At 41.7% G+C, this 19520-nt stretch overlaps 2 protein-coding genes across 14 annotated transcripts in view; one reads left to right on the top strand and one right to left on the bottom strand.

The window, feature by feature from the left end:
- Positions 1 to 19520, bottom strand: part of ZNF518A (zinc finger protein 518A) — an 83872-nt gene that overhangs the window by 7287 nt on the left and 57065 nt on the right. The gene's annotated exons all lie outside the window — the stretch shown is intronic.
- Positions 1 to 19520, top strand: part of BLNK (B cell linker) — a 129937-nt gene that overhangs the window by 71755 nt on the left and 38662 nt on the right. For 11 of the 12 annotated variants that reach the window (XM_043518298.1, XM_038409620.2, XM_043518292.1 and 8 more), the window contains one exon: positions 18768 to 18833. In XM_043518298.1, the coding sequence (XP_043374233.1) occupies positions 18768 to 18833 (66 nt within the window). Of the gene's footprint in view, positions 1 to 13702; positions 13953 to 18767; positions 18834 to 19520 lie in introns of those variants that run through there. The other variant, XM_043518299.1, reaches the window with a different exon arrangement.

Raw genomic sequence — 19520 nt, 5'->3', positions numbered from 1 at the left:
GAAAGAAGTATGGATTGCATCATCCATCTGAAATGTGTAATAACTCTGAAACCTAAAGCTTGCTTTGTCAGCATTAACTATTTCATTGCTGATCATTTTAGGCAAAACACCCAGCAATTGTGCGTATCTACTGTTGTCACATGCATCAGCAGATATTAAAGCAGTGATGGAGCTAGCTGCTATCAAGGGTTGCTGGGATAGGGAAACTAGTTCAACTTCTCCCCACCCCCACATCACCCACAAAAAAAAAAAACTCTTGACCCTTACCACCATGATGAAGGGAGAAAAAGAGATTCATTTCCCTACCACCCATCTCACCACCTCCACTGCCAAAAGCCTCAACTGCCTCAAAGTTCCCAAACCATCTGTGTGCCTTCCTGGGTGCCAAAAGCCCCAGCACCCACTCCCATTCCTGCTTTCCCCTGGCTGTTGCCACCAGGCAGTGACATGTTGTCAATATAAAAAAAAGCTGTAGCCTGTTGAAAATTGTAGTGCAGCCAGAGCCATCCCTAGGGCACGGCAAATGGGGGCGAACACCCTGGGTCCCACGCTTCGTGAGGAGGGGCCGGGGAGGTGAGTCCTTCCACCAACCTCCCCCTCCCCCAGCGCCTCCTGCCCAAAGCACCTCCCAGAAACTACCACCGATCAGCCGTTTTGCAGCATCGGGAGGCACCAGGGGGGAGGGGAGAACTGGGCGGGGGAGAGGTGGGGCCGGGCCTTGGCGGATCTCGGGGTGGGGGGAGCATCCCCTGCAGATAGAAACTTGGCGCCTATGTCCCGGGCCTTCAAAGCCTCCTAGGGACAGCCCTGAGTGCAGCATAATATAAACTGAGTAATATTATAATAAATCACATGGGGCAGCATAGAAATATTTGTTGTTTTTTAATCCACCCAAAGCTCATGAATAATTCCCAGTCTGCCTCACTAGAGGTGTTGTTCACAGGATGTAGGCTCAGTTTGCCAGAGAGTATACAGAACTCTGATTATTTAACTTCTATTTCCTGCAGCTCTTTGTGATTTCTAATCAGCTACTGAAACTTCCTCCTATTTGGCCTCCATGCATCTTCTCTCACCCACTTCAGCCTCTATAAAATACTGTTGTAAAAATCACTTTTCTGTCCAAGTTCAAGAACTGTGTGACTTTCATATGTAACCCTTCTGCCAGGTGGAGTCGGCAGCACCAAGGGGCAGGTTCAATATCTAGGGATTCCTTTTAAAAATACAGAACAGAACGGTTCAAGCCCCCATCCAGTCTAGGAAAACCTAACACCACTCCCAGGAGCCTCGAAGAGGCATACTTCCCACACGCAAGCACTGAGTCTGAGTATAACAAAAAAGAACTTTTACTAAAAGGGAAAGGGACTCATTTCTGGGGATGATTGAGCCGCCTACAAATGGATCAGAGAGAATTTTGGCACTATGCTTGTTTACATCTGAGGGCCCAGTCAATCTTGTGAGTGTGTATACTCTCCTCATCTTCTGACATCAAGGACCAGTTCTACAACCAGTTGAACATCACCATCAGCAAGACTCCAAAACATGAATATGTTTTCCTGCTAGGGGACTTCAATGCAAGAGTTGGAGCTGTTCATGAAGTATGGACCAACCGTCTTAATCAAAATAGAACTAGTATGATGAATGGAAACAGTCAGACTGCTAAAATTTTGTTCCTATTACTACCTCTGTGTAACAAACTCATTCTTCCAGACAAAGCCACAACACAAAGTATCTTGGAAACATCCCAGATCTGGCCACTGGCACCAACTGGATCTTATTATCACAAGGCATACCAACCTTAACATCGTCCTCATTACCCATAGTTATCGAAGTGCTGACTGCGACACAGACCAATCTCTGGTGTGCAGCAAGGTCAGATTTAAACCAAAGATAATACATAGATCTAAAGAAAAAGGATGTCCTGGTATTAACATCAGTGCTATAGCAGACCAAGAAAAGTCACAGCAGTACAAGAACATACTATAACAAGCCCTTGACACCAGTTATTGTGCCACACACACACCCACCTGAAGTGGGAGCAACTGAAGAAGACAATCTAGGATGCAGCTCGGTCAGTCTTTGGGAAGAAATAAAACAAGACCAGTGACTGGTTTGACACATATTCCAGTGTGTTGACACCAGTCATAGAGGCCAAACGCGCAGCCCAAACCAACTACAAGAGAGACCCAAATGAAAAGTAAACCTTACAAGCATTGAGAGTGGCAAGAACCAAGGTACAACAAACTGCTCTTTGCTGCTCCAATAACTATTGGCTGCATATATGTGAAAGCATCCAGGTAGGAACTGATGCAGGCAACATCAGAAACATGTATGATGGGATCAAGAAAGCCTTGGGTCCAACTTCAAAGAAGACAGCCCCATTGAAATCAACAATAGGGGAAACAATCACCAATGCAGGGGAAATCATTACACCAAGCAGATGAATCGCTGAGTAGAACACTACTCTGAGCTTTACTCTCATGAAAATTATTATTATGGATGTAGCCATCAGTGCCTTCCTGTTATGAACCAACTTGACTATAAACCAACTGTCAAGGAACTTAGCCTTGCCATAGATGGCCTCCCCAATGTAAAGGCCCCCGGAAAAAACTGCATACCGTCTGTGGTCATAAATTGCTATAAAATCCTATTCTACTGCAACATCTTCATGAGTTGCTCTGCCTGTGCTGGAAAGGAGGCGAAGTACCAGAAGAAATGAAAGATGCCAACATCCTCTTTTTTTTTTTTTTTTTTAAATAAAGACAGGAGCAACTGTAACAACTATCATGGCATTTCCCTTCTTAGTACTATGGGAAAAGCCTTTGCCTGAGTTGTCCTGAACAGACTTCAGACCCTTGCAGACAGAATCTATCCTGAATCACAGTGTGGCTTCAGAGCTGAAAAGTCTACTATCTACATGATCTTCTTGCTGAGACAACTACAAGAAAAATGCAGAGAACAAAAAAAGGCCCTCTACATAGCCTTCATCAATCTCACAAAGGCTTTTGACTTTGTCAGTAGAAGTGGATGATTCAGTGAAAAGATTGGATATCCCCCCAGGCTCTTAAGCGTGATTCAATCCTTACATGAAAACATGTACAAGACAGTCCAATACGATGCCTCAGTCTCTGAAGCTTTCCATAGTGGAGTTAAGCAAAGTTGTGTACTTGTCCAAACTCTGTTTCAGATCATCTTCTCTCTGCTCCTGAAACAAGCTTTTGGTTCCTCAGCTGAGGGAATCTACTTTCACACAAGATCTGATGGAAAGCTGTTCAATCTTGCAAGACAGACCTAAAACCAATACTCAGGAGGCCCTTATCCAACACCTCCTCTTTGCTGATGACACAGCAGTGACAATCTACACAGAAGCTCATCTTCAAAGCCTTATGGACAGTTTTTCCAAGCCTTCCAAGACTTTGGGCTTACTATAAGCTTAAAAAAAATGAACATAATGTGCCAAGGAATTGAGGAAGCACCCTCCATCAAGATCTACAACTATTAACTTGAAGTGGTGAACGAGTTCACATACCTGGCGTTCAGGACTGTTACCTGCAATGGGTCTCAGTACTGGTGCAGACAGATCTTATCTAGCATGATTTGTGCAACATGTATGCAAAGGCAGTTAGTTGTTACACTTCCATTGCTAAAGACCAAAGAAAATGCTAATCTACTCCCAGTTCAAAGCAGTGTGACAGGAAAGTGCTGCTTTGAAGAATAAGATGGAAAATCCATCCGAGAGATTGAGAGGGAGCAGACCATAAAAGACAAAACAATACCTAAACGCCGTCTAAGTATTTGTTTCTTAGATAGATAGATAGATAGATAGATAGATATAAGGCTCTTGCTGAATCAGGGCCAAGACCATCAGACAATTCAAGATAGATTTTTAGTTGCTGCTCAACAGATGTCCAGTGTGACAAAGTTCCTGCGCTACCTTGGTGGGTCTTGCGCTTATTGGCGGATTTGCTCACCTTGGAGCTTCATGGCAGCCCTCAGCTTGGCCGTTTTTCTGAATTCAGAGTTCAGGTCGACGACTCCTGTGTCTGACCAGGAGTTGGGAGGATTTGGGGGAACCCGGGCCCATCCTCTACACTGGGTTCCAGCCCAGGGCCCTGTGGAATGAAGCTGTCTAGAGTTCCTCCTGAAACAGCTGTGCAACAGCTACAACTCCCTGGGCTACTTCCCCATGGCCTCCTCCCACCTTCTTTATCCTCACCCATAGGACCTTCCTCCTGGTGTCTGATAATGCTTGTACACCTCAGTCCTCCAACAGTCCGCGTTCTCACTCTCAGCTCCTAGTGCCTCTTGCTCCCAGCTCCTCACACGCACACCACAAACTGAAGTGAGCTCCTTTTTAAAACCCAGGTGCCCTAATTAGCCTGCCTTAATTGATGCTAGCAGCTTCTTGATTGGCTGCAGGTGTTCTAATCGGCCTGTCTTAATTGTCTCCAGAAGGTTCCTGATTGTTCTGGAACCTTCCCTGTTACCTTACCCAGGGAAAAGGGACCTACTTAGCCTGGGGCTAACATATCTGCCTTCTATTACTCTCCTATAGCCATCTGGCCCAACCCTGTCACACCAGGGAATAGAAAAACAAGTCAGATCTGAGGTGCAGTGGAAAAATCTATACAACAGGACTTGCCATGTAACTGTCCTCGGTATGCTAATTTCAAACCTATGATACTAGTCCTTCATTCTTCTGTATACAACTGACACATAAAATATACAAAATACAGATTATTTCCATCAGTTAGTTTGCTCTTTGCATCATCTTTAATGGAGCAAGATAGTGGTTTCAGCCTACATGCCTGTAGGAATGTTTTCTCATCTTTCAAAAATTCCTCTAGGATCTTGATTAATAGTGACATCAGACTCAATGGGTTATAATTCCCTGATGCCACACTATGCATTTTCTTTATTGGTTTCTCTCCAATGACTTCATACTTCCCTTTGAAGAGCAATAAAAACATTTTGGAACCCACTATCCTTGCTCTGCAATCCCCTTCAGGATTGTAGTGGGTTTGTAATTTGTGTAGGCCTATAGCTCAGTGAGCTTGGGTGTGTATAATATTTGTTTTAAGGTGACTGTTAATGCTGTTGATTTCAAAGCATCCAAATGAAAAACTCTTCAGAAGAATACAATAGGCTTCATAAAAAAAACCCTGCAGTTATGGATCAGCTGTTGACTGACTGACTGATGTATAGAAAAGGTCTGTCTGCCAAATCAATCAATCAAAACATAGGAAACCAGGATCAGGACAACGAGTATCTCAAATTGTTACATCCACAGATGAAATTATTACAACTGCATCAGTTAATTGGTGTACATAATAAAAATGAAAATAATAACTAGCTCTCATTCATGGCACTATAATATAGCATTGGCACAAGACCAATGTTTCCTGTTTGAAAATGAAGTTTCAGTGTCACTTTAGCAGCAAGACCCCATTAGCTGTTGACCATATTTGATGATATTGGCATTACCTCTTAACTTGTCATCATGCTGAACCAGAGCCAAAATTTTCAAAATATACAAAACAACAACCTCCCCATCTATTATTACTGACTGCTATATGTCACCTTTCTCAACTATCAGCATGCTTTACAATGTAGCAGTGAACACTATAATCAAAAACAGCTCAGCCGCAAGTTATCAGGCTTGATGCAGGAATCAAGTGGTGAAATTCCTTTGGACATTAAAAATCTATCAACTTATGAAACAAGCATTGGGAGCAAATGAATCCCCTTCCTCCATGGTTGCAGGAGGTCCTCTGGTAGCAGAATCCATGCAGTTCTGAATCCAGGGTGCATGTCCAAATTTTATGCAGGCCAGTTCATTTCAGGCTCCTTACATGGCAGGATGAGAACAGGCCGAGTGAAGGGTCTGAATCTAAAAGCAAAAGGTCGTACACTGCTTGCCAAGCAAAAGGATAAAAAAGGTTGCTTGGTTATCCCTCTCTTTGGGCATCCAGAAGAGCCACCAGAGGACCCCAAGACTGCAAACACAGATAACAGAAAGCAGACCTATCACCCCCACCCAGACTAGAGAGACAGAATCATTCTATTGAATAAAATATGAGATAAACACAAAGTTATTACAGATATAATATACTGTTTGTACATATAATATATTGGTCTATTAAAACCAAGAAAGGTGGTGGTCTCAATTTGCACCATGCCCACTATAGAATTCCATATCACACCACAAGTTAGTGTCCACTCAACAGTCAATTCCATTTTTGGACTAATTTACAGCAAAAGTGTAATTTATATTGCCTTTGACTCTGCCACAGATTTTAATGCACTCTGCCTATGCAAAGTAAACTTTCCTTTACAGAAAGGAAAGAATGACATCTTGTTTGTCAAGAGTACCTAGAGGACACACAGAGATGGAAAATAACCTAAATATTTATTATTTCTGAACCACTGTGTACTATGTAAACAAACACCTGCTCTAAATCGAATTCTGCTTTTAGTCTTCAGATGGAGCAGTGAATTATTTAAAAATTAGCAAAATAAGATAGTGTCATGGATTAAATTTTTTTTTTAAATCAGGTTGAGGAAAAAAGGATATTCTTCCACTTTCTTTGGCTTATCCCTTTAGAAAAGTGGAGGAAAGAAATACGGTTAGTTCTGCCTGCCCTCTCTTAAGTGTTGAAAAAGTGCTAGGTGCTTGGAATTGATTTCTCCCTATAAGCCAATCAAAACTCTATTTTATTTATTCACAGCTTTCAGATATCTTCAAAGGGATAACATGGGTCTTATAAAATATTAAACCAGTTTCATATGCACACTTGATATATATGCCAACATTCTGGCATATATCTTTGACAGTCACACACAGGGATCACAATGGAATAGCGGGATAACAGCAAACTGAGGCAAACTACAGTCCATGTTTCCTGTTCTGGATAGTACGGAATATGTTAAAGTAGGTACACTGTTGTATCAAAATTGGAGGAAGAGATTTTCAGAAGCTTGTAACTTCCAAAAAATTCCATTAATGGGGAGACATGGTGCACTTGAAGTAAAGCAGAGAGAAACTGGTATCAGATAAATTTGGAAAGTTTAACTTGGCTAATATACAGGAATGGGCCGAGGGAGAATGGTGTTTGATGATTAATTTACAGTGGAGTTGCATCTTACGCAAGGATTAGTCTAAAGTCAGCACGTAAGGTGAAAATCGCGTATAGTCAAAATTACCCTTGAAAAATCCCTTAAATTGCCCATAAAGTACAGTATACTGTACATGGTTGTGTATACAGCCCTGTACAGTAATATGTATAATGTATACAGTAATGTACAGTATATAATGAGTACATATGCAAAATATAATTTTACAGTACTGTATTTTTAATTACAGGGGATAATTACAAGGGAGAAATTACAGGGGGTCCTCAGGGCTTGATGTCGATCCAGGAGACAGAGGTGACAGAGAGTTTGGGTGATGGAGAGTGAGTTGTAGATGAAGTGGTTGGCTCTGGTTCAGCTCAAGAAGTTGATCTGCTGCTGGTTGTTTTTCCTTGAAAAACATGGTGATCGGCAACTGTCCTGTTCTCTCTTGAGCTGCTCAAACATTTCTTGATATGGTCTCAAATCATCTGTAATACTACGTGTGATTTTGAGGTTTCGTTTCATAGAGGGATCGTATTCAGAAATTAAATCATTCAAGTGTTTCACTGCTTGGAACACTTCAGCAAATTTATGAAGATTCCAACTTGCTGGCTCTTCCTGTTCATAGTCATCATCTTCATCTTCTGTAGACGATTTTATCAGTTCCTCTAACTCTTCATTAGTCAATGTTTCTCTGTGTCTCAGTTCTTCAATTTCTTCCTCAAGGATGTTGACGAAGCCATCACCACCCACTTGCCTGGCCACCTGAACAATGCTTTTTACTTCTTTGTCAATGGTCGGGAAACCCTGAAAATCATTCATATGTTCTTTCCATAGGTTTCACTAACATGCATTGACTGTTTCAGGCTTGATTGCATCCATTGCCTGTTTAATATAAGTGATGCAATCGGCAATGTTGAAGGACTTCCAACAATCCATCACATTAAGATTAGGATCAGCATCCATAGCACTACATATCCATGAGAACGTAAGCCTCGTGTACGTGGTCTTGAAACAGCGAATCACACCTTGGTCACGAGGTTGGAGGTGGCATTTGGGGAGAGAAAGACGACTTCAATGTCATTATGCGCAAACCGGAGTGCTGCAGGTGGCCAGGAGCATTGTCTACGATCAGCAACACTTTAAAATCAAGTCCTTTCTCTTCGAGGTACCACTTGACCTCCAGAATGAAACACTTGTGGAACCGATCCAGAAATAATGCTGCCATCACCCAAGCCTTTTTATTTGATTGCCAAAACACAGGCACGAGATTTTTGTTCTTGCCTTTTAGGGCACGGGGATTTGCAGCCCTGTGGAGCAAGCCTGGCTTTATTAAATGCCCAACCGCATTGCCACAAAACAACACAGTCACATGGTCTTTAGCTGTTTTGAAGCTAGGGGCTTGTCTTTCTGATTTCGAAATGCAAGTGCGGTTGGGCGTTTTTTTCCAGAGTAGTCCAGTCTTGTCAGCGTTAAAAACTTCTTCCGGAAGATAGCCCTTTTCTTCTATGAAATTCTTTAATTGTTCGGGGTAGGCTTTTGCTGCCTCTTCATTGGCAGATACAGCTTCACCAGTAGTCTGCACGTTTTTGGGGTTGAAGTGGTTCCTAAAACTGTTAAGCCAACCTTGGCTGGCTTTGAATTCCTTCTCATCAGAAGGCTGTCCCGCTTCGGCGGGCGGTTTGAACAGCACATAGAGGCTAAGAGCCTTTTCTCGCAACGTGTTGCCATCAGTAGGCACACATTTACGGTTCATGTCTTCCAGCCATAAGTTTAATGCCTTTTCAGTCTTCACTAAAGTCTTATCACACACCTGGCTCATCATGTTAGCAGCTATTGGAGCACTTAATGCCACGGCTTGACGAATTTCTCTCTCTCGAATCTTGATGGCAAGATGCTAGATTCATTGGGGCCATATTTACGTGCCATATTGGAGACCGACATACTGTCTCTCAATAAGTCCAACACAGCCAGTTTTTCCTCCAGCATTGGAACAGATTGCTGTTTCTTCAGTTGAGCATCAGAGGAAGTAGTTGGCTTGCATTTAGGGCCCATGTCGTATGAAAAATACGTATTTTTAAACACTAGAATCACACTCAGCGTGGCGAGATGCTCACATTATGAGAGGCACGCAGGAACTGAGACTGACTGAGGGAACAACAGATTCATGTCTTCCATCTCACGTTCACTCCGGGGCATATGCTCATTGAGTGGAATCATGGGTGGAATCGCCCACACTATTTACAGATATCTTATTTTTCTTTTTTTTTTGCCGAGCGCGTATAGTTGAATTTGCATAAGTTAAATGTGCGTATGATGCAACTCACCTGTACACACTTCTATCCTTTTAAAATGGGATTGTTTTATAAACTGAAAACAGGCAAGTAATAAGGACTTTGCCTCCTTTTTGGAAAATAAGATAGATGAAGATCATACTCAGAAATATTACACTGAAAACTGAGCACTTCCAGAGAGAGCTGGTCGTGACTACTATTTTGAACTGCGCATACTCAGACAAAGATGGTAAATTATTATTCCATTATTTAAGTTTTATGAAGGTGGAGAGAGGAGAGATTTTTAAACTTTTCTAAGCCTCAGGCAGTACATTTACAAACCCTCTTCAGAGCTTGCAAGCTTTATTCATGGCGAGCCTTCCTCTGCACCTTTGTCCAGAAACAAAAAAACCTCTTCCTTAACTTCTTGCTTGCAGACCTGTTTATAAAATTACAAAGCTAATAGAGAAACCAATCAAAATAAACAGATAAATACCAGGTGGGGAGACTATTTTGGAATGATTATGCTGTGTGAGTGCGAGTGTGTGTCACCAGGAGGAACAATAACAGAGGGGGCTGGACATGTGTTTTCTTTTGCATCATTTCACATTTCAGTCTCTGTATTTATTTTCCATGGCCACAGTATAATTGTCTGTTTGACTTCTTTAAAATGTTCCTGTGACATACATTTTTTCCCCTTCTGCTACCATTATATTTTCCCTTCTTTTCTGTTTTCCATGTAACATTTTCTATAGTACCTTTATGACTATGACAGTGTCAAGCTGTAATTCCCAACTTGAATTTATTAAATATCCCTTCTTATTCAAAGTTCCCACTGGGCCCACTATCAGAGGAAGCATTTGCTATCACAGAACAAGATTGTGATGGGCTCTTATGGAGAGCTGAGGGAGCATATAAGAGGCCTCCTCTGCACATCCTGTCACAATACACCACCTGCACAAGGGGGAATGAAGGCACTCCTCTTTCCATATGTATCACCCCAATAAGGGGCTCTAGCACCACCTTCTCAGGGTGAAGAGCAGCTGCCATTGTTGTGTAAGGATATGGGGCATGGCTACAGAGACTAGAGGCCATCCTCCATTTTGGAAAGCAGGATTCTGGACTACAGAGGGGAGATCAGTTAGTGGCAACTCTGATTTTTGTGTTATGTCATGTTTCAATATAATACATAATTGTTAAATACAAATTCTCATTGCTCTAATGTGCAAACACCAGCACACTCCACAGCAGCTCATGAAATGATCTTGTGCACTAGGGGGCTATGACCCCCTGAATACTTCCCTTGCATGCCAGAGAGCTCTGGGTAGAATTCTGAAGAATTACTTGCACAGCTTCCAGTAGGGCAGTGTCCCTCTGAGCAACCACAATGCCAGGCTGTGCCTAACTGGCACAACTGAATCAGTAGTGCACAAGGTTTCTGGGGGCTTTACTTCGTGTTCCAAATTATGGGCTTTGCCTCATCCACCCAAAAAAAAATATTATTGGTGGTCTATTTGAGGAAAATAAGTGGTCACTCACAGAACCCAAATGGGAGCCAGACCTGTTGTGTGGGGTATGACATTTTAAAGTGACTGTGGGTGGTTACTGTTCGCTTAAGTTATGGAACATTCTAGATCCAGAATTCAGAGGAGCCTTGTCAGGTAGAAGCAGTTACAGGTGGAGACGTGATGGCAACTGAACCCAAGAATGAAGATGTGCTAATTAGTAATTAAGGGACCCATTCACTTTGCTAAGTTGTTTAGTTTTAACTTTATTTTATTTGTGGTGTTATTTTGAATCAGTTAAAGTCATTGCTGTTAAATTAAAGGCATGACTGAATTTAGGAGACAGAGCACATAGGTCACTGGATAGTTTATACATTTAAACCCAACTCACTACTGCTTCCATAGGTTTCCTTTTTGCCTTTAACAGGTTCCTAATCCTGCTGCCAGAGCAAACCCTCTCCACGGTGGAGCCCTTGATAACTGGAAAATCTGGGCCTCTAGCACAAACTTAGTTGAGTGTTTCTCCTTTCGCCTAGATTAAGGCTGGAACTCTTTCCAAAGGTGCAAAAGACAATTCAGCAAGAATTACAGATGGCAGAAGTTCTAGGGGGCAGGCATCCCTTATTCCTGGAATTCCCCCAATACTCTAGATTCATAGAAAGCTGTATGCCTGTAAGACATCTATACAACTTCCTGGGTCAGCAATTCATTTCCTACTTCTAGTGCTCTGTTTAGTTACATTGCCATCACTCGCCTCACTCTTGGCTGTTGGCATTGTGCCTAAAACTGTTTACATTATCAGCACCACACTCGATTCTGACTTCATCTCTGCTCAGAGTTTGGATTCTCCTACAATACTACTAAAAACTCTGCACACAGCTAGAGGATTTCTTAAAGAACAACTGCTCAGAAACTCACACCAGCCCCACTCTCTCTAATGGCATAATTTTTTTTTAATGTCCTCACAAATATATAATATTGATAGATACAAGATCAATCTTTCATGTGTCTGGAGAGAGAATCTCCTTATTGCATAGATCTCACTGAAAATAAAATACTTTTCTCTCTCTCTCTCTCTCTCTCTCTCTCTCAATCTGGTGTAATTGAAAATCTTAGTTGAAAGCATATAAACACTTTGTAAAGTTGTTTGCTGATCTTTAAACATGCTCTTTGAGTGGATAACATGTCACAGGAAAGAATTATGATGAGCACAAGATAGGTTGACTATATTTCTCCAAGGAAAAACTGGACACTGTGTGGGGGCTAGCCCGAGCCCTCCCACCCATGCCTCTGCAGAGCTTGCCCAAGCCGTTTGTCTGAGCCCTTCCCCCCACCCCCATGTCCCCTTTGAGGCTGGGGCTGGCATCACTGCTGCTTGCCCCCATGCGAGGCTGGGGCTGGCATCGCTGTTCGCCTGAGCCCTGCTTCCACCCCTGTGTGGAGCTGGCATTACCACTTTCCCCACACATACACACCCCACATGTTCCTCCGCACCCCACTTTTGCCAAAAAAGTCAGGACAGCCATGACAGGGCTTAAAAAAGGGACTGTTATGGCCAAAACACCCTAGCACAAGGTAAATCATTCCCTTTCTATTTCACATACACTCATCCCATGCTCAGCCATCTGTGGGGCAGCCACAGTCAGACATTTAGGGCATGTCTACACTTACCTCTGGAGCAATCGATCCAGCAGGGGTCGATTTATCGCATCTAATGAAGACGCGATAAATCTACCACCGAGCGGTCTCCTGTCAACTCCGGTACTCCACTGGAGCAAGAAGCGTAGGTGGAGTCAATTGGGGGGAGTCAGTAGTCGACCTACCACAGTGAAGACACCGCGGTAAGTAGCTCTAAGTACATCAACATCAGCTACGCTATTTTCGTAGCTGAAGTTGCGTAACTTAGACCGACTTAGCTCACTCCCCTCCCCCCCACACACAGTGTAGACCAGGCTTTACAGTGCACAGACAAGTTCTTCTTTCTTGATCTGCTGCATTTGCAGTCATCAGCATTTCCAATCTGTGCCATATACATCCTATTTTTCCTCTCACCAACCATTTTGAAAGAACAACTCTGCTGTGCTGAGGAAAATGGGTTACTTATCACTTCTTTTAGAAACAAATATACAGGAAAAGTTGTATGACATTAAAGATGCTGGTTTTCAAAAAATACTTTTTGTGTGCACATAGTCCTTGCCCAAACATTCAAGGAAAATGCCCCCCTTCCTATGATGATTCTTACCGCTATTTCCTGTCAGTGTACTATTTGCAAGTACTGGGACAAGCAAGTCTAGGCCTGCCCAAAGCTAGATGTCTACCCCCTCCACTGAGGGGGAACAGTCATTGGACCCAGGCGGCAAGTCAGTACTGGAGACAACAAATGAAAAAACAGGGACAGGAATGAAGGTTAAAAGTTGGTATCCAGCAGGTGGACACCCTGCAGAAAACCCCCGACAGCACCCACTGCTCCACAAAGTGTCTAAGGAATCAGTGGACAATGCCCAGAGGAACTCTGCCGGAGGTGTGATCAGACAAGGGGCTGAAAATAGGCCCCCCACTGACAGAAGATCCCTTGCCCATTCAGCTTCCTCTTCCTGGTGTGAAGGACATGCTCTTGGCCAGCCCCAGGAGGAGGCTAACAAGGAGGTCTTGCGACTTTGTGGGGCCACAAGTGGGGTGTGCATGAATTAGGGGATGCAGGGAGAAGTGCAACCAGAACCTTAGTAAAAGGTTCTGAAGGAACTGGAAGAGGAGCTGTAACCTGATACACCTTACATAGATGTGCACCAGAGTCTCCCTCTCACCACAGAAAGAACTGGCATCAGAGGGATTTGTGAACCATACCAGGTACACACCTGTGCTTATGTCTCCATGGAGAAGCCACCAACTGATATCCCCAGTGGGACGTGGAACCAGAGTGGAGTACAGTGGAGATACAAAGCCTCTGCCTTCAAAATGCCTACAACCTAAAGATGCACAATAGTTCTCACTGGAGAAACTCAAGAATATCCATTTGTCAGGAAGATTATAAGAAGTACAGAATCAATCCTGCCACTATGCCAGGGTATGTGATCTAGGGTATCCTTTGGACAGATTAATTGGGTACCTACCCCAAGCACATGAGGCACTATGAAATAAGGCACAAACTGGGGAATGGAGACAAAGGGATCAATCTATGAAGCATCTTTGAGGAGTATTCCCTCCCCTCCCCACAAGCTTGTGGGATGTAAACCAAGTCTTTGGCAGAAATCCAAAAGCTTTGCAAAAGAAGCTCATAGATGAAGAACCACCATATTCGGAGTGTCTGATCCAATGTGTACTGAAGTCAGTGGGCTTTTGATTGAATCCTAAATCAGCTACATAATTTTCACAAACATTTCCAGATGTAAAAAGTTACACTGACATGCACAGAAGCCCTGCCACTGTTTCTCTCTCTCTCTTTTTTTTTTTTTTGGCAAGCCTGGTTCTAATTAACATCGCTCCAGAGCTGAACAAAGGGATTCAGTGTTTATCGAGAATCATTTAGCTTAAGGCAGGAAGGGACCACCAGATAATTTAGTCTGACCTCCTGTATATCACAGACCATCAACACCACCTCGCACCTATGCACCAAACCCAGCACCTGAAATTAGACCAAAGTATTAAAGCCTAGAGGACTCTAGAATGTTATGTGCCATTGGTAAAGAATAAAAGGGACCAAGGTGCATTAGTGCCTGAGGTCTCCAGCAATAGCAGGGAAATTATTAAGTGAGATATACCCAAATAATCCTGTCAAGTGACCTGCTCCCACATGATCCAGAGGAAAGCAAGAAAAACCCAAGGTCACTGCCAACCTGATTTGGAGGAGAATTCCTTCCCAGCCCCACATATGACGATCAGTTAGACCCTAAGCATGTGAGCAAGAACCAGCCAGGCAAGCACCTGAGAGAGAGAATGCTCATTGACACTTCAAAGCACCCTGTCCAGTCTCCCGTCACCAGTAATAGCCATCTCTGATATGTCAAAAAAAGGAGACAAAACACACAAATACACACACATGCTCAGACCACATTGGAATACACAGGGGGAGAGGAGAGAGAAAAAAATCCCTTTCTGATCCCACCAGGTGACCAGCTTGAAACCCTCAAGCATGAGCTTATGGGAACATAAACCATAAACCAGAAATGAAACCGAGGGCTGCTGAGCCTTACCCCCTATCATCATAAGTTGCACTCATAAGTTTGTCCAGCTCTTTCCTAAAACTAATTACGTTGTTTGCCCCCACTATTCCTATTGGGAAGCTGTTTCAGAACCTCACTCCTCTGATGGTTAGAAATCTTCCTCTAATTTCCAGCCTGAATTTGTTCCTGGCCAGTTTATTTGTTCTGGCACCAACATTGTCCTTTAGTTTAAATAGCTCTTCACCCTCCCTGGTGTATTTATAGAAAGCAACCATATCCCTTTCACCCTTCTTTTGCTAGGCTAAACAAGCAAAGCTATTCCAGTCTCCTCTCATAAGATAGGCCGTCCATTCCCCTGATTATCCTACCTAGTAGTTCTTCTCAACACCTGTTTGTTTGAATTTATCTTTCTTTAAGATGAGTGACCAGAATTGAACACAGTATTCCAGATGAGGTTTTACCAGTGCCTTGTACAATGGCATTAATACTTCTGTCTCTACTGGAAATGCCTTGCCTAATGCAACTGTGATACATGGATGTCTTTTTTTTTTTACAGCCTCATCACACTGGTGGTGGCTCACAGTTGACCTGTGATCAACCCACAGATCCAGGTCCCTCTCCTCCTCAGTCACTTCCAACTGATGACACCCCAGCTTGTAGAAGAAATTCTTATTAGACCTAAGTGCATGATCTTGCACTTTGTGCTAGTGAATTTCATCCCTTACTGGCACTCCAGTGTTTAAGGTCATCCAGATCTTCCTGTACAATATTCCGATCCTCCTCTGTATTGATGATGCCTCCCAACTTTGCATCATCAGCAAATTTCATTAGCACACTCCTACTTTTTGTGCCAAGTTCATTCTAAACAGAAGTAAGAATAAAAATTAAGGCAAAGATTTAGGAACATAGGAATTGCCATGCTGGATCAGACCTCAAGTCCATCTAAACCACTATCCTGTCTCAGACGGATGGTGGAATATATGCCTACATTAGCCACCTATGGCCATATTTAAAGTACCTAAAACATAGCCTAATTTCCAAAGTGCTGAACACCTAACGGTTCCTATTGACTTCAATGGAAAGAAGTTTAGGATCTCTGTTTAGTTATCAAGAGAGCCTTGTTAATATACAAATAAAACTTGTTCTTTTATAGTGCTTTCCATCCAAGAATCCCAAAGTGCTTAACCAATATTATTCAATTAAGCCTCTGAACACTCCTGTTAAACAAGTACCATAAGTAGGAGTCTTCTCATTTCACAGATAAGGAAATGAAAGCACAGAAAAATTATTTACTGTCACTCATTTAAGAAAGGTTTCAGAGTAGCAGCCATGTTAGTCTGTATTTGCGAAAAGGAGTACTTGTGGCACCTTAGAGACTAACAAATTTATTTGAGCATAAGCTTTTGTGAGCTACAGCTCACTTCATCGGATGCATTCTAATCAGTGGCAAAGCTTGGAAGAAAACTCAATAAATCTAAGTCCTATGCTCTAACCACTACACAATGCACATGCTAATTACACATCTGGGCCTGAGCCATTGATTTCAGGTCCATACATACATAATTACACATCTGCTAGGCACATTACATTATTTTCCAAGTTGGTTTTATTGATTCTCAACTAATTCCAATTTCCTTTGAAAATGATTTTAATTAGTTTAAAGAGACCCCTAAAATTACTGAGGGAAGTGAACCTAGAAGTTGTGTTTTGTTTTGGCAAGTCCCACCTATTCCTCTGCCCTTTCAATACTTCTGTGCAGATTAAGACTTTCAGATTATTAAAATTCTAAAACCATACAGATGTAGCATGAGGATTTTACTGGTATATGTAGACAAACCCTCCAACAACTTCCTAATGGACTTCTCCTCCTTTGGAAATAAAACAAAGTGAAAATAAAATATGGAATGAGTTGATAACTTCTAATGATTGTAGGCAGGCTTTCAAAAAGATCATTTTTTAAAATCACATTTATTCTTCCTGTTGGTCATGATTTGATCTGAAGATTTTATCGAGTATAGTTCAATTTTTCTCTGGGAGTATCCTGAGGAGAAAACAATGAAAACTAAATAAAATGGTCTCTCTGTAGAAATTTATATTAAGCTGTGCTCTCCCTATTAAAATTTTAACTAATTTTTCCTTATGAGTATGTTTACAAAGAGGTTACTCAGTGTCATTGGAGTCACCTTGGGTGCCTAAATCATTTTTTTTTGTTAAGAACTCAGCTTTATTTCATTTAAGTGTTACTCAAATTACCTTACTCACAGGAATATTCCTCCTGAAGTCAATGACACTAACTGACATTCAGATAAATAGGCTTTAGCTCTAAATATATCAGATCATGTAACTATAGTCTAGAGATCATGGGCTCTCAACCTAACAGTCATGACTAGAGTAGTGTGAAGATTTTTTGGACAAATCTTTTATTCTCCTAAAATGCAGTTTTGGTCAATCCAAAACATTTGACATGAATTTCACAAATAGTTTTGGCAATTTTTTTTTCTTGACTTTTTGGCACCATTCACAAAATAGCCGGAGGAGAAAGAGGTGATGGTGGTCCCTATTTATATCTTTTAGCCAGTAGTTGGACATTCAACTAGTATGTGGGGGATTCAGGTCCAGATCCCCCCTCTGCCTGACAGAGCAGCGATTTGAACTTGGATCAGAGAGAAAGAGTGCGAAAATGGCTCTGTAGCCTGGTGGTTATCACACTCTTCTGGGTGGGGGTCACCCAGTTAAACTCCCTGCTCCAATGACTATTCAAGTATTTTATACAAAATGGAACAGCTTCAAAAGAAGAGAGACCTGCCTTAGAATACCCTCTAGCCCTGTGGTTAGGGTACTCTATTTGGAGGCGGAAGACCCAAGTTCAGATTCCTGCTCCATATCAGACAGAGGGGGGAATTGAAACCAGGCATCCCATATCCTGGATGAGTGCCCTAACCACTGAGCTAAATAAGGGGGATCCCCATCTATTTCTCTACCCATTTTGTGATTCTAGTCCTTTCAAAATGCTCAGAAACAATGTTTCAGGTTGAACAATTTTTTTTAACCTGAATTGGACTTTTTTGATTTGCCAAAATTTGTCAGGAATTTTCTGATTCAATTTGTGTCAAATAAAAATAATGGGGTGGGGAAGAGAGACTGCTTGCAAAGAGAAAAAAAAATCAATTATTTGCCCCAGCTCTAATCATGACTACACAAAGGGACGGTTAGATGGGACAGGGGGCAAGGTTGGAAAAAAATTGTTTTTCTGTTGTAACATGGGGACCATGATATGGAGGAAATTGAGAAGCACTGATCTAGATGATTCATATAGATTAGAAACCAGAGAGCATTTCCCACCATACATATAGAGAACTGTCAATCCATTTTCTGAAAACATTGCATAACGGATTCAAGTTTTTCACTTTAGTCAGTGATGCATCTTGATTGCTTTGCTGTTTCAGCCATTTGATTGGACTTAGAATGCTGTTTAAACTTCACCAAACTTTAGGCTCTAGAAGGATAATCTTTCTTTCCTCAAATGCAGAGCATGCCAAAGGGTTCTGTTGAAAGGCGGAAAAATATTGCGTATGTACAAGTGAAATAGTTAATAGTGAACAAACTCTTTTTGATGTGTCAATTACACTGAAAGGAAAATAATTGTAATAGTTGGGAAAAAAAAAATTGCCTTATCAGCCACATATGATTTTCATGATGTTTTGTTCAATTTCTTACAGGCAGCTTCAAAAGATGGTACATGATATCAAGAAAAATGAAACTGGAATAATGAGCAAGTTCAAAAAGTAAGTTATAGATGTTCATATAATTGCACCTTGTTTAAAGCTCAGAATATCTAGCATGTTGTATGACCACGTTGAGGGTAGGAGTGTATGTTTCTGGATAGACATATATTAATAACAGCTTTATTCCAGAGCTGCTACACATGCAGGATTGTCATTAGTATCAATGGAAGCGGCTGCAGAATCAGGCCCAAAATTATTCTATAGTCTAAGCTGCTGGTGGATCAGTTTAAACAATATCTACATATAATGTATCATTTGAGGTTGATTCTCCCAGGCAATATTTGTGTGTCCCCTTTCTCTTTAGACCTATGTTCAGGCTACCCCCTACAATTTAATTTTAATTTGAACTCCTACCTGCATGCAACTAATCAGCCAGAATATTCAAAACTCAATCCTGAACATTCCGTACATATTAAGAAGTTCTAAAAGAAACCCATAACACTAAAATCCTAACCTAAAATTCTTAGTCCAGCAGTAAATTGCAGAATGATTATCATTAAATAATCACAATGTATGTGTAGATAAATCCCGGTGTTTCTTCATGGGTGGTTTATATTAATAAGACATCCTTTATTTCCAAAGTCAGACTTATCTTTTAGCACAATAGCTATTAAGCATGCACACTAATTTTTAATACAACATATCTTTCACATGGGATTAACATATGTATGTGACAATCTCATTATA

Source organism: Dermochelys coriacea, chromosome 7, assembly GCF_009764565.3.
Source record: "Dermochelys coriacea isolate rDerCor1 chromosome 7, rDerCor1.pri.v4, whole genome shotgun sequence".
Classification (NCBI taxonomy): Eukaryota; Metazoa; Chordata; order Testudines; family Dermochelyidae; genus Dermochelys; species Dermochelys coriacea.
This window is presented reverse-complemented; position numbering and strand designations above follow the sequence as displayed.